Genomic DNA, 16,340 nt, shown 5'->3' on the forward strand with positions numbered 1-16,340 from the left:
ATTTGTTTATTTTATTTTTGGCTGTGTTGGGTCTTCGTTGCGGTGCATGGGCTTCTCACTGTGGTGGCTTCTCTTGTTGTGGAGCACAGGCTCTAGGCACATGGGCTTCAGTAGTTGTGACACACGGATTCAGTAGTTGTGGCTTACAGGCTCTAGAGCACAGGCTCAGTAGTTGTGGCACACAGTGTTGGTTGCTCTGGGGCATGTGCGATCTTCCTAGACCGGGGCATGTGGGATCTTCCCAGACCAGGGCTCAAATCCTTGTCCCTGCATTGGCAGGCGGATTCTTAACCACTGCATCACCAGGGAAGCCCGACAGTTGTCTTTTAAAGAACATTCTTTAGTGATAGCTTAGTACTGCTCTGCTATTATCTTATAGAAAGTTTAAGTAAAAATAATAGGTGATAGAATGAAGATTGTTGGATTTCAACATAGGTACTCATAAGACTATAAGTTTGGTGACCTTATTAATTTACTAATTTTAATCTTCGTCTAGATATTTTTATTTTATTGTCCTTTTTAAAAAAAAAATCTCTCCTTCTGGCCTTTTTTTTTCTTTTAAACCTCTGTACCCTCTGTTTTTGTCTCAGATGTTTGTGTCTTCCAGAAAGATATTGAATAAGATGTTCACATTTCAGGATTATGAGATTTAGGGTGACAGTGTCTCCATTGTTCTTCTATTGTATGGAATGGTGTTTTTGTACTGAATATAAGTATTCCCTTAAGTTAATAATATGTAGAATTATAAAATTAGATATTTTGAACTAATTTATATGTTTGGTTTGATGTGTTCTAATAATGGAGATTTCAGTGCTTTCAAAATATTTCTATTCAAATGTAAATAATGGTTACATTTACACAATAGACTTTCATAGAAAGAATCTTATCAGTACTTAGTGTGTTACAGGGAGAAATGATGCCACTAAATATTGATGATCATTTGAAGAATTCTCTCCTTTCCAATATTGAAAACATTCTCAGCTTTCTTTGTGACGATGTTTTTTCCATTAGCTTTATTGACGTATATATAGAGAGTAAGATTCACCTACTTTAGTGTAAGCATTTGATGGATTTGGTTAACTTTATACAGTCATGAAACCACTACCACAGTTAAGATAAAGAAGTTCCACCATTCTAAGAAGTTTCCTTATACCCCTTTTCAGATAAGCAGGTGACTTGTGGCCTGAGGCAGCCACCCTAGTACTTTTTTTTTTTTTTTTAAGCAGTTCAGTGATCTTTAATGTATTTACAGAGTTGTAACCTTCACAACAGTCTCATTTTGGAATATTTTCATCACCCCAGAAAGAAGTGAGTTCCCATTTAAAGACACTCCCTATTTCCACCTTCAGTTCTAGCAACCACTAATCTACTTTGTGTCTCTCTGGATTTACCTTTTCTAGCAAATAGAAGCATGAAACATGTGTTTTTCTGTGTCTGGCTTCTTTCATTGGACATAAACGTGATCAACTTTTCAGCACTTTCACGAAATCAATTTTTTTTAAACAGGGAATGACTTTACTAATGATGGGGTCAGCAGATGCTCTTCCTGAGGAACCCTCAGCTAAAACTGTCTTTGTAGAAGACATGACAGAAGAACAGTTAGCATCTGCTGTAAGACATACCACATTTTATATATTTGATCACTACTTTTAAGAAGTACAGTTAGTAAGATGTCTTTCAGAAAGCATCTACATGTTTTGAAGATTTAATCAATATTAAGATGTATGTTATTAGCAGTAAATAAGAGTTTTATATTTGAAATTGGCTCAAGGAATCCTTTTTTTTTTTTGTTGTTGTTGTTGTTGTTGTTGTTGTTGCGATACGCGGGCCTCTCACTGTTGTGGCCTCTCCCGTTGCACAGCACCGGCTCCGGACGCGCAGGCTCAGTGGCCATGGGTCATGGGCCTAGCTGCTCCGTGGCATGTGGGATCTTCCCGGACTGGGGCACAAGCCCGTGTCCCCTGCATTGGAAGGCGGACTCTCAACCACTGTGCCACCAGGGAAGCCCAAGGAATCCTATTTTAATTGAATAATTCATTATAAAGTCAGTGAATATCTAATAAATATGTGTCTGGCAGATAGTGCTATTTAAGTGTTTACTATTATTTTATGGGAAAACAGGCTCAAAGAAGTTAAATAGTTTAAATGCTGGGATATTTAAATTCTTAAAACCTTCCATGTTGAAAATATACAATTTATCCTTAATTTAAATGCAGTGTTGGTTTAGAAACTGGCCAATACACACTTGTCAAATATTATTATAATTTTTACTACCCAGCATTTATATAGTACCATTCATTTTTTTGAAGTGTTTCTGTATATATTTTGTTACCCTCTTCCAGTGATAAACCTGCAGAGGAGGCAGAACTGATGTGATTGTTTTCTTCTTCTTATTATTATTATTTTTTTTGCGGTAGGCGGGCCTCTCACTGTTGTGGCCTGTACCGTTGTGGAGCACAGGCTCCGGACGCACAGGCCTAGCAGCCATGGCTCACGGGCCTAGCCACTTAGCAGCATGTGGGATCTTCCCGGACCGGGGCACGAACCCATGTGCGCCTGCATCGGCAGGCAGACTCTCAACCACTGCGCCACCAGGGAAGCCCTCTTATTATTTTTAAGAAGGGAATTAAAACAGGATGATTGTCCGCATGATGCAAGTAAAATTTTTTGTTAGGGAAATGAAACATTTTAAAGGTGGAATAAATTGGTATGGGTTGGTAAATTGTATTTGCTTCAGTGTGTTTAGTGATTTATATATGCTGTGTCATCTTATAAAAATTATATAATCCTTTTCCTTATCAGATGGAATTACCATGTGGATTGACAAACCTTGGTAACACCTGTTACATGAATGCTACAGTCCAGTGTATTCGTTCTGTACCTGAACTCAAAGATGCCCTTAAAAGGTAAGACAGAAGAGAGATTGTTTTATGTCTTTTTTGGGTAAAGGAGGTTTGGATGAATAGTGTTGTTTTGCGTATGTGTGTATGTGTGTGTGTGTGTGTGCATATATATATATATTTTTAGCAGCTTTATCGTGATATCCATTTATCATACAATTCACCCTTTTAACGTGTTCAATTAGATGGTCTTTATTATATTCACGAGGTTGTGCAACCATCACCATGATCTAATATCACAATATTCCCTTGCCCCCCCAGAAGAAACCTCATACTCATTAGCAGTCACTCCTTATACCTTTCCCACCTCCAGCCCTAGGCAACCATTAATTTACTTTTTGTCTTACAGATTTGCCTCTTCTGGACATTTCATATTAATGGGATCATACAGTATGTGGTTTTGTTGACTGGCTTCTTTTACTTAGTATAATGTTTTCTAGGTTCATCCATGTTGTAGCATGATTCAATACTTCATTCCTTTTTATGGATGAATAATATTCCATTGTATGGATATACTATGTTTTGTTTATCCATTCATCAGTTGTTGGACATTTGGATTGTTTCCACATTTTAGCTATTATGAATAATGCCGCTATGAACACTCAAGCACAAGTTTTTGTGCAGATGAGTTTTCGTTTCTCTTGATTATGAGTGGATTGCTCGGTCACATGGTAACCTGTGTTGAGCAACATTTTAAAAGTATTGCAAAATGTTTAGCTTTCTCCTGCTTCAAGGTTTATGTTGTTCTCCAATTCTGCATATAACTGAACTTTCAAATCTGCTAACACCTGCTGAATTGATTCTACTCTGGATTCTAAGGTATCAGTTTCTTTTTGGAAATTTTTCTTTGCTTCTTCTGACATTTCTTGAGAATGGCTAATGAAAACATCACTAATCTGATGAGATATCATTAAGCAGTTGTCATCTGCAAGTGTGATATCCTCACAAGCATCTCCTAAATTTCAGAGCTGTTTCTTTTAAAATTCTGTTTCTTCCTTTAACTGTGATTCTACTTGTATTCTGTGCAAATTTATCTTTTGTTGATCTTCAGATGTAACATTGACATCTATGCAGTCATCTTCATGGTGGCTGCCATCTTGGGACTCTGTCTTTGATTATAGCTATCCTAAGGGTGAAATGGTATCTCATTGTGACTCTCATTTGTATTTACCTAGTGACTAATGATGTTGAGCATCTTTTCATGTGCTTATTGGCCATTTGTATATCTTTGTAGAAATGTCTCATCAGCACATCCTTTTCCTATGCTTTAAAGGTTTGTCTTTTTATTATTCCGCTGTAAGTGTTCTTCGTATATTCTGGGTATAAGTCCTTTTTCAGGTAATTTGCGAATATTTTCTTCCATTTTGTGAGTTGTCTTTTCATTCTTGTAGCACAGAAATTTTAAATTTTGATGTAGTTGAATTTTTTTTTCTTTTTTTTTTGGTGTCATATGTAAAAAAACCATTGCCTAATTTCTAGGTCATAAAATTTTCTTAGGAGTTATATAGTTTTAGCTCTTACATTTAGGTCTGTGATCCATTTTTAGGTAATTTTTTTGTATGGTGAGCGGTAGTTTTCCCCATTCTTTTGCATGCGGATGTCTAATTCTTTCAGTACCATTTATTGAGAAGACTAGTCTTTCCTGTTGAATTGTCTTAGCACCTTTTTTGAAAATTAATTGACCATAATGTATGTAATAATAAGTAAGATTGGATTCTCAATTCTAGTCTAGAAACACATATGTTGTATGTTTATCCTTATACCAGTGAGTAATGCTTTTTAAAAAAAATAGAACTTTGTTTTTATACTGTTGTATTTACAAAAGTAAACAGAGTAAACCGTTATCCATGTTTTGAGAACATATCAAATAGTCTATAAAATGAGGGTCCCTTCTCTTCAGTGAGTATAAATGTGTAACTTTTAAAAGTATGTAATTTAATTCTGACTAAATTTATTACATCTATTTTGATTCATACATTGCCAGTTATTAATATGTGGTGGAATTCTGAACTGCAGTTTGGATTCTTAGACAGCTTTATGAATGCTGCGTATTTTTTTCTCCCCTTACTGGCTGATTAAATGCTTTGATAAAATTGAGCAGTAGAGAGGAGAGAGAAGGGACATGCAGAAACCTGAGAGTAACTGTAGGTTTTCTGAATTTCTCTGAAGTGAACACTTGTCAGGTATTTACATGAAGTTGCCTAGATTGCCACTAATATACTGCCAGTGCACAAGACAGAGCACCTGTCTTCAAGGTACCGACGGTCTAATGGAGGAAGACTACCAAGTAAACGGGAACTGTTTCAGAACAGCTTTGCTGGGAAATGTTAAAGTCAGTTATTTTTCCTCAGAGATTCATAGTTATTTCTCCACTGTTTTAGTATACCCATGGTTACTGATGAGAGGTCTAATATCAATCTCTATTCTTAATCTTTTCTGTCAGTAACTTTTAGGGTTTTCTCTTTATTTTTGTTTTCAACGTTTTCCAACAGTCCTAAGTGTGGGTTTTCTTTTATTTATCTCATTTAGCCCTCAGTGGGTGCTCTCAGTCTGAGGACTCTTGTCCTAAACTCTGGGACATTCTTAGCCATTATTTCTTCAGATATTGCTTTTCTTCTGTTTTACCTTCCTCTTATATTCTAAATATTGGAGTTTTTGGATCTGTTACTAATGTCTTTTTTTTTCTCTGCACTTTAATTTTTATGTGCTGTGTTCTGGGAGAATGCCTCAGTTCTGTTTTACATTTCACTGATTTGTACGTTAGCTTTGTTTCACAACTGCTCATTTATCACAACCTTCTGTTCTTTTTAATAAAATCTCCCTTAAGTTTTGGATATGATTCCTGCTTTTATTTCTCTGAGGCTCCAAAGTATTCTTATTTAAAGGTTTTTTTTTTTTTCCTGTTTGGTCCTTTAACTTTGTTCTCTTTAGATATATGGATTGATCTTCTTTTTTTTTTTTTTTTTGCACTATGTGGCCTCTCCTGTTGCGGAGCACAGGCTCCAGATGCGCGGGCCCAGCAGCCATGGCTCACGGGCCCAGCTGCTCTGCAGCATGTGGGATCTTCCCAGACCAGGGCACAAACCCTGTCCCCTGCATTGGCAGGTGGACTCTCAACCACTGTGCCACCAGGGAAGCCCTGATCTTCATTTCTTTGAAGATGGTGTACTTATCTTATGCAGTGTATTCTCTTGTGTCCCAAGTGCAAATTATCTGAATGAGTAGCTTGCTGGGGTAGCTCCCTGTCATAGAGGGTGGCAGTTGGTACAGATTTGCCTTATTTCCAAGACTTCCTCTTTACTTTTTTCTTCTGGGATTCTTTATTATAGCCTGTACTTGAAGGAGAGCTGTCTTTCATGTTTTGGAGTTAACTTCTCTGAGTTTTATATAAGCAGGGAGATTTCATCTTGTTGCTTCCATTTTCTTGAAACCAAATAAACTATTTTGAATTCTAAGTTGTTGCAAGAGGGTGGAAGCCCCTGTACTTAACTAACTTAATCAATACAGAATGATGTGGATGGGGTTGTATGTCTTTGGGAAAATGACACTAACTGATAAAATAGGAATGAAAGAAAAGAGGACAATTCCATGAAAGATGCTTTACTGCTGGAGATGCTGAAGTTCATCCTTAAATGTATGGCAGGTTCTGGAGAGTGGGATGTATAACAATGAAGAGTAGAAAGAAAACGCATTCAAGAGAAACAGACTGGATTAGCTGAAGAGAGGCAGTGAGGACCAAGAAATATACCTGCGGTTAAAATCTGGTTTGCTTGATGCTGCCCAGCAGTGGAACCTCATCTTAATGTGGAAGTTCTAAATTTAGAACCTAAAGTGAAAAGTGTACATAATAAAAATTACCCTTGAAAATTCTATAAGTTACTTGTAAAAGACAGTATCACATGATAATATTTTTGTCTTATTGGAGACTGGCAAGCCAACTCTTAATAAGTACAAAATAGTCTTTTCATTAGCAATTACTAGACTGCTATTTTACTTTCATTTTCAAATTTGTAGAGGAATGATCTATTCTTGATAGAACTTACCAATAAAATTGGCTGGACCCAACTTTTTTGGGGGCATTTTATTTATTTATTTTTATAAATTTTATTTATTTATTTTTGGCTGTGTTGGGTCTTCATTGCTGTGCATGGGCTTTTCTCTAGTTGCGGCGAGTGGGAGCTACTCTTTGTTGCGGTGCGCGGGCTTCTTATTGTGGTGGCTTCTCTTGCTGCAGAGCATGAGCTATAGGCGTGCGGGCTTCAGTAGTTGCAGCACATGGGCTCAGGAGCTGTGGCCTGCAGGCTGTACAGCGCAGGGTCAGTAGTTGTGGCGTATGGGCTTAGTTACTCTGCGGCATGTGGGATCCTGGACCAGGGCACGAACCCACGTCCCTTGCATTGGCAGGTGGATTCTCAACCACTGCGCCACCAGGGAAGCCCTTTTTGGGGCATTTTAAATGTCCATTTTCTGTGTCTTTTTGAGTCAGTTTTGGTAATTTATTTTTTCCTACGAATTTGTCCCTGTGTCTTTAAACTATTTTAGCATGTGAGTTACTCTGTTTGGGGATCTGTATTTTTTTCTCCATTTTTATTTCGTATTAGTTATTTTTTTCTCTTTTGATTATCTTGCCAGAGGTTTGTGTATTTTTCACAGAATCAGCTATTAGATTTATTCACTCAGTTCTTTCAGTTGTCTGATTCGTTCTACTTTTGTTTGTATTAATGTTTTATTTCTGTTTTCCTTAGGCTTGTTTTATTATTTTTTAAGTTGCATGCTTGGATCATTAATTTATTCTCGTGTAGGAATGAAAGTATTTAATTCTGAGGTTTTGCTTGTTTTCTATTCATTAGATGAGATCGCTCAGATGTTTTTAAAAAATGTTATAAAAGGGACTTCCCTGGTGGTCCAGTGGGTAAGACTCTGTGCTCCCAATGCAGGGGGCCCAGGTTCGATCCCTGGTTGGGGAACTAGATCCCACATGCATGCCGCAAGTAAGAGTTTGCATGCTGCAATTAAGTAGCCCACTTGCTGCAACTAAGCAGCCCGCATGTCACAACTAAGATCACGTACACCACAACTAACACCCAGCGCAGTCAAAATAAATATATAAATATTTAAAAAATAAGTTATAAATTCTTATCTTTTCCTTTTGCCCCAAAGTTTTTTGTTTTTTGCTTTTTTTATTGAAGTATAGTTGATTTACAATGTTGTGTTAATTATTGCTGTCCAGCAAAGGGATTTGGTTATACATATATATATTCTGTGGTGGTTTTTTTTTTTTTTTTTTTTTGTGGTACGCGGGCCTCTCACTGTTGTGGCCTCTCCCATTGCGGAGCACAGGCCCCGGACGTGCAGGCTCAGCAGCCATGGCTCATGGACCCAGCTGCTCTGCAGCATGTGGGATCCTCCCGGACTGGGGCACAAACCCATGTCCCCGGCATCATCAGGCGGACTCTCAACCACTGTGCCACCAAGGAAGCCCTATATTCTTTTTTTAATATTCTTTTCTGTTATGGTTTATCACAGGATATTAAATATAGTTCTGTGTGTTATACAGTAGGACGTTGTTTTATCTTTTCTGTGTATAAAAGCTTACATCTGATAACCACAACCTCCCACTTCCTCCTTCCCCCAGGCCCCGCCCCCTTGGCAACCACCAGTCTGTTCTCTATGTCTGTGATTCTGTTTCTGGGATAGGTTCATTTGTGTCATATTTTAGATTCCACATATAAGTGATATCATATGGTATTTGGCTTTCTGTTTCTGACTTACCTCACTTAGTGTGATAATCTCTAGTTGCATTCATGTTGCTGCAAATGGCATTATTTTTCTTTTTTATGACTGAGTAGTGTTCCGTTGTATGTACCACATCTTCTTTATCCATTCAGCTTGTCAATGAACATTTAGGTGGTTTCCATGTCTTGGCTATTGTGAACAGTGCTGCTATGAACATAGGGGTGCATGTATCTTTATGAATTATAGTTTTGTCCAGATATATGTCCAGGAGTAGAATTGCTGGATCATATGGTAATTCTATTTTTAGTTTTCTGAGGAATATCCGTACTGTTTTCCACAGTGGCTGCACCAGCTTACATTCCTACCAGCTGTGTAAGGAGAGTTCCCTTTTCTCCATACCCTCTCTAGCATTTGTTATTTGTAGACTTTTTTTTTAAGGTATTATTATTTTTAAAAAATTTATTATTATTATTTATTTATACTATTTATTTTTGGCTGCATCGGGTCTTAGTTGCAGCATGCAGGATCTTTGTTGCGGCATGTGGGCTCCTTAGTTGCAGCACACGGGCTTCTTAGTTGCAGCACGTGGACTATTAAGTTGCGGCATGCATGTGAGATCTAGTTCCCCGATCAGGGATCGAACCCAGGCCCCGTGCATTGGGAGTGTGCAGTCTTACCCACTGGACCACCAGGGAAGTCCCTGCCCATTTTTGGATTGGCTTGTTTGTTTTTTCGTTGTTGAGCTGTATGAGCTGTTCATATATTTTAGAAATTAAGCCCTTGTCTGTTGCATCATTTGCAAATATTTCCTCCTGTTGTCTTTTCGTTTTGTTTATGGTTTCCTTTGCTGTGCAAAACCAAAGTTTGTTTTTAATTATTGAATTATATAGAAACATATACAAATGAGTTATCCCAGAGTGAATACATCCCTGTAACCGATGGGGATTAACAGAACTCTGTTAGCACTCCAAAAATCCCCTCACTGATCCCTTCCTATCCACTGCCCCCACCCTTCTTTGCAAAGTTGTTATACTCACGTGACTTCTAATTTTGAGTAATTTGGAACTCTTCATGAACAGAAATGTACAGATTATGTTCATTTGAGTCAGGCTCATTATATTTGGCTTTTCCATGTTTTGTGTGTGTTCATTCATGTTCATGCTGTAGGGCAGCGGTCCCCAGCGTTTTGGCAATGGGGACTGGCTTCATGGAAGACAGTGTTTTCATGGACTGGTGTGTGTGTGGGGGGATGGTTTTGGGATGATTCAGAGCATTACATTTATTGTGCACTTTATTTCTATTATTATTACATTGTAATATATAATGAAATAATTATACAACTCACTATGCAGAATCAGTGGGAGCCCTGAGCTTGTTTTCCTACAGCTAGATGGTCCCACCTGGGGGTAATGGGAGACAGTGACACCTGAAGTGTGTTGCCTATGTCCACTCTACTTCATAAGATGAAGCTTAATTGTCACTTGCCACTCACTGATAGGGTTTTCATATGAGCCTGCAAGCAAATGATTTATTATGGTCTCTGTGCAGTTAGATCTGTCTGCTAATGATAATCTATTAGCAGCCGCTCCCCAGCGTTAGCATCGTTGCCTCAGCTCCACCTCAGATCATCAGGCATTAAATTCTCATAAGGAGCCACACCTTAGATCCCTCACATGCACAGTTCACAGTAGAGTTTGCACTCCTATGAGAATCTAATGAGGCCGATGATCTGACAGGAGGCGGAGCTTAGGCACTGACGCAAGCCATGGGGAGCAGCTGTAAGTACAGATTAAGCCTCTCTCCCACACCTGCTGTTTACCTCCTGCTGTGTGGCTGGGTACCTAAGAGGCTACATACTAGTACCATTTAGTGTCCTGGGGGTTGGGGACCCCTGCTGTAGCGTACACCATTGTATGTATATACTACCAAATAATTATTCATTTTTCTGTCAGTGAATGTTTGGGTTGATCTGATCTATGACTGAATGTTGTGAATATTTCACAGATGATAGAAAAGTCAAGACATCCTCTTTTTGTAGGTGATAAAGTATAATAGGCATTAAGTTTATTAATTACATTCAGATTTTCTATATCATTATTTAATTTTTATTTATTTGCAGAGATTAGGAAAGGTACTCTATTGGTTCTTTTGTCTGAAAAACCTCCCAGTATTTTTATCTCAGTACTCTCAGTACTCCTGTCAATTCCTCCTCTTTTCTAACAGTTTTTTCTTTGTAAAGTTCATTATGAATGTTTGGCTTATTGTATGGTTTTATCTTAATTAGGAATTGTAAGTTTTCTTGGTATAATATTGAGAGTTTTAGGGGGATGGTATTAAATTAGCTGTGATTTTTCTGTTCTCAGATAATTAAAAAAAAGATTGATAATTCATTAATGCATTTTTTGTCCTTAATGTAGAAATAGTTACATACTCTTGTTACCCTGTAACTAGATGTAAATTCATAACAGCGGCAGTTATGTAATTACATACTTCAGTGATGTTATGGGATGCATCTACTTTGAGTACTTAGTTTTAACTTCAGAAGTGCCCTTTAAAAAGTTGCTAAACTGTCTGACAGGGAAACTGTTATGATTTTTATGTTTTAAATGAACATATATAATTTAGATAACATGCATTATTGTATATTGAAAAATTAAGAATTTTTTAGTTGCAAGAGTTTCCAAAAGATCTAAACAAGTGAAAAAAAGAAAGAAAATTCTTCCATTGAATATAACTTAACATAATATTTTCTGTGACCTCTTTCATTCACTTACATAAGCACAGAGTTTTTTTTTCTTGGTTGCATTGGGTCTTCGTTGTTGCGCAGGCTTTCTCTAGTGGTGAGCGGGGGCCACTCTTCATTGCAGTGTGTGGGCTTCTCATTGCAGTGCGTGGGCTTCTCATTGCAGTGCGTGGGCTTCTCATTGCAGTGGCTTGTTTTGTTGCAGAGCACGGGCTCTAGGCACACGGGCTCAGTAGTTGCAGCACACAGGCTCAGTAGTTGTGGCACATGGGCTTAGTTGCTCTGTGGCATGTGGGATCTTCCTGGACCAGGGATCGAACCCATGTCCCCTGAATTGGCAGGCGGATTCTTAACCACTGCGCCACTAGGGAAGTTCCCTTTTTTTAAAAAAAATTGGAATATAATTTACATCTAGTGAAATGTATGCATCTTATGTGTTTGGTGTGATCAGTTTTGACAAATGCAAATTCTCTGTAACTCATTTTACAATCAAATTTGTAGCACATTTTCATCATCCCAGGAAGTTTTATTGTACCTTTTCCCAGTCAACTGCCCAGCTCCCCCAAGTAACCACTGATCTTATATTAGTTTTGTGGGATCTCTCCCATTGCCCAGTGTTTAATACCTGAATGATAATTTTTGATCCTTTGTCATAAAACATTGTATAAGTAACTACAGTGGTTTGAATATTTCCTTTGGGTGGCCAGTCCTTTGTACTGCTATAAATTAACTGAGAATCATAAAAGTGAATTTAGAAATCATTTAATAGGAACCCTTCATTTTATAGGTGAGAAAACTGACTTGAAATTTAAGTGACTTATTTAGTGTTGTGTAGGAATTTAGTGCTGAATGTAGATTTATTGATTTTGATTTAATGTTTTTGATCTAATGATTTTTTCTTCATTTCTGAAATTATATTTTATTTTCTTTGTAATAATGGACATTAAATATGTGCTTTTTATTTTATTTATTTTTTTAAACATCTTTATTGGAGTATAATTACTTTACAATGTTGTGTTAGTTTCTGCTGTATAACAAAGTGAGTCAACTATGTGTACGTTTTTGTTTACACAATTTTTAGAAAGTGTTATAGATGAGTTAGACAAGAGGAAAGAATTTAAAGTAGGCTTCATGCATCTAATTTCCGTTTTTTTTTAGCAGTCCTTTTTTGCCCATATAATTCTTAAAGGAACAAGACCAGAAGAGAAGAAAAAATGGTGGGAAGAACTCAGAGAAACTTGTAGTTGAGGGTTTCATAATAAGTCCTTTGAACTAATTTCTTCCCATTTGAGTTTCAGAATAAAGTGAATATTTAATTCTGTCTTAATGTTCCTAGGTATGCAGGTGCCTTGAGAGCTTCAGGGGAAATGGCTTCAGCACAGTATATTACTGCAGGTCAGTATCTTAAATATACTACTTTTCAAGAGGGAGTATGGTATTCAATAAACGTCATTTTTCACTCACAGTTTTTTTAGTGTCTTTCTGTTTTCAAAATGTAGTTTTAAAATATCACCTCATTAAAATTAGAGTACTTACACTTACATTAAACAACTTGGGACTTATTTTATTAACCACATTATAAACTAGTGATGTCTTTCCTATTTGAAAAAATCTTTGGGTTAGTGGGTATTCATTCATGTAAGAAAGTTGGATATGAGGCATGAGGAGAAATAGAAATTCTAGAAGTATCTTGTTTCTTTACTACATGAGACAGTGTATTCTGCCTCCATTGCCCCATTTTGGACAGTTTTACAAATGAATACTCTCTTAAATCCTTGGGCTGGGTTCATAGGGTTTTTAACAGCCTTGCCTTTTTTGGGGGAGTAGGGGTGGTTTGTAACAGCTTTATTGAGAGACAATTCACATACCGTACTACTCACCCATTTAAATTATACAATTCACTGTTTTTTGTTTACTCATAGAGTTATGCAGTCATCACCACAATCAATTCTAGAATATTTTCATCACTAGAAAATAAACCCTGTAATATTCAGCAGTCACCCCATTTCCCGTCACCATTACAAGCCCTGTGCAACCAGTAATCTACTGTCAGTCTATAGATTTGCCTATTCTAGAATGTTGATATAAATGGAATTGTACAATATATGGTCTTTTTTGATGGCTTCTTTTTTCACTTCGAATGTTTTTGAGGTTCAGCCACATCGTAAACATGTATCAATACTTCATTCCTTTTTATTGCTGAGTAAGATTCCATTGTATTGGATATATCACATTTCATTTATCCTTTCATCATTGATAAGACATTTGGGTAGTTTCCACTTTTTGACCAATATAAATATTGCTGAACATTTGTGTACAAGTCTGTGTGGACATATGTTTTCATTTCTCTTGGGTATATATCTAGGAGAGGAATCGTTGGGTCACATGGTAGCTATGTGAGGAACTGCCAGACTGTTTTCCAAAGCAGCTGCATCATCTTATATTCCTCCCAGCATGTATGAGGATTCTGATTTCTTTGTATCCTCAGTCACACTAGGTATTGAATGTCTTTGATTATAGCCATTCTAGGGGTGTGAAATGGTATCTCATTGTGGTCAATCATTAATTTGTAATACTGTAAACAGTAGGTTTCTTTGCATCATTTGGAATTAGTGAGATTTTCCTCTAACCTTTTTCCCTGAAAGTAGATTCATTTGTTGAAATGAAGTTTTTACTGGGAAAATGTGATCACATATCTAGTTCATCTAGTAACTTATGTATCTAAGAGTTGCTCAGAATTTCAGCAGCTTCTCCAGTGTCTTATAGGAGGCTTGAAGTATTGATGGGATGAAAAATACCGCTTTACTTTTTGGTTCTTGATTTTTAAAGTTTTTTATTTTGAAATAAATTTAAATTCACAGAAAAGTTGCAAGAATTCACCAATTACTTTTTGTCACATCTGGTTCATCAGTCTCTGTAATGCATGTTCTTTTTTTCTGAACCATTTGAGAGTAAGTTGCAGACATCCTGTTTTTTGTTCCTGAATACTTCAGTATGTATTTCCTGAGACTAAGGACATTCATAACCACAGATGGTTATTTTTCAAAGTCTGGGAGTTTAACACTGATGTTAACTCGTAAGACTGACTTGATTAAATTTTGCCAATTAACCCTGTATTGCCCATTATAAAGTTGTTTTTCTTTTTTGCTTCAGGAACCAGTTTAGGATCACACATTGCACTTAGTTATGTTGTTATGTCTCATTAGTCTCTTAACATATAGTGTGTCTTTTGACCTTTTTCTTTCAAACTAATGAAATATTTGAGATGCTCTGTTCATGGTGTATATTTAATTAAATCATCTGTCTTTTCTTGTTTTTTTTGTTTGTTTTTGAGAAGTGTATCCTTTAAAGTGTTATTACAATTTAGGCTTTTTTTTTTTTATTTTTTTATTTTTTTTTTTTTTTTGCGGTATGCGGGCCTCTCACTGTTGTGGCCTCTCCCATTGCGGAGCACAGGCTCCGGACGCGCAGGCCCAGCGGCCATGGCTCACGGGCTTAGTTGCTCCGCGGCATGTGGGATCTTCCCGGACCAGGGCACGAACCCGTGTCTCCTGCATCGGCAGGCGGATTCTCAACCACTGCGCCACCAGGGAAGCCCAGGCTTTTTTTATTTTAAAAATTATTAGCTTAGTAGGGATGCATAATTTCAGCTCTGCCTCCTAAAATATTTTTTAAACATTGTGTTTAGTAGTTTTATTCAGGAACATTTCATTGAGTACTTATTTTGTGCTGAGATGTTGTATTTTAGTATTTGCTATGCTAAATAGTCTGTATACTAATGATAACATTTCACATTGTAGTTAACAAAACAATGCAAGATAAGCTAGATTAGAGTTTTGCTATACATGAAGTAAGGACAAGGTGTGATAGCTAGGGAGTCAACAGAGAAAAAGTATTCTGAACTCAAGAGCAGGGCTGAGTTTATTATGACCATGGGATTTATGATGGTGAGAGGATAAGCAGGGGAAAGATTTTGAAGAAGGCAAATTAGTTTTGATTCTTAGCTGTTCAGTACAGTCAGGAAGTTTGTTTAAGGATTTCAACATACTTCATTTAAACATACTCTAGATTTCAGTACTCAGGAGTTCAGTACATGGGAACCAAGTATGGGCTTAAAGGGAGGAGGGTTGGAAGTGTTTACCTGATGTCCTGATAATGGCAGAACTGTAACATCATGCCTGTGTGATTCCTAGACAGAAGTTATGTGTTGTCTGTATTAAATGAATATACCCTGCTTTATTAGGGAAGACAAAGCCTGTCAAGGAGAGAGAGAGAGACATTGTTTATAGCTAGTGATTGCATTATAAAGTCTTCTAGTGAGTTAAGGTTTAAAAACAAATAATTTTCTTATTAGGGATCCAACAATTGCAAAAGGAATAGGTATACTTAAAAATAATTAATAAGCATTTCTTGGTATTAATTGAGAATTAATTTACAGTAGCATGTATTAAATATGTCACTATTTTACTAAGGAAGTGTTTGCTTTGTTTTTAAGCCCTTAGAGATTTGTTTGATTCCATGGATAAAACTTCTTCTAGTATTCCACCTATTATTCTACTGCAGTTTTTGCACATGGCTTTTCCACAGTTTGCAGAGAAGGGCGAACAAGGACAATATCTTCAACAGGTAATCAGGGCAAGGTTCTGTGGTTTTCATTTTGTAAGTGTAAAACTTAGGCGTCCTACACTTACTGGAGAATATTTGGAAATACAAACAGTCCTCTCTAGTTCACACCAGCATTATCTCTTGCTTGGTGAGGTGCAGTAGTCTGTTAACTGATCATCTTGCTTCTTCCTTTTGTGGTGTTTCTCTACACAGCCCCCAGAGTCCTTTTAAAAATGTAAATATTATGTTGGTTTCCTTGTTCAGTACCTCCGAGTGACTTTCTGTCTCAGTCCTAAACAGTCTAGCTCCTGGCTACCTCTCTGAGCTTATGTGCCACTCTTCCCCTTGCTCAATTC

At 37.0% G+C, this 16,340-nt stretch overlaps 1 protein-coding gene and 1 pseudogene across 2 annotated transcripts in view; one reads left to right on the forward strand and one right to left on the reverse strand.

Moving 5' to 3' along the window:
• Positions 1-16,340, forward strand: part of USP14 (ubiquitin specific peptidase 14) — a 46,565-nt gene that overhangs the window by 14,046 nt on the left and 16,179 nt on the right. The window contains exons 4-7 of one of the 2 annotated variants that reach the window (XM_059039973.2): positions 1,507-1,611; positions 2,803-2,906; positions 12,716-12,774; positions 15,875-16,005. In XM_059039973.2, coding sequence (XP_058895956.1) covers positions 1,507-1,611; positions 2,803-2,906; positions 12,716-12,774; positions 15,875-16,005 — 399 coding nt within the window. The remainder of the gene's footprint in view (positions 1-1,506; positions 1,612-2,802; positions 2,907-12,715; positions 12,775-15,874; positions 16,006-16,340) is intronic. The other variant, XM_067014950.1, reaches the window with a different exon arrangement.
• On the reverse strand, positions 3,614-3,996 carry LOC131742312 (prefoldin subunit 4 pseudogene; annotated as a pseudogene).

The sequence above is a fragment of the Kogia breviceps genome, chromosome 15 (assembly GCF_026419965.1).
Source record: "Kogia breviceps isolate mKogBre1 chromosome 15, mKogBre1 haplotype 1, whole genome shotgun sequence".
Taxonomy (NCBI): domain Eukaryota; kingdom Metazoa; phylum Chordata; class Mammalia; order Artiodactyla; family Physeteridae; genus Kogia; species Kogia breviceps.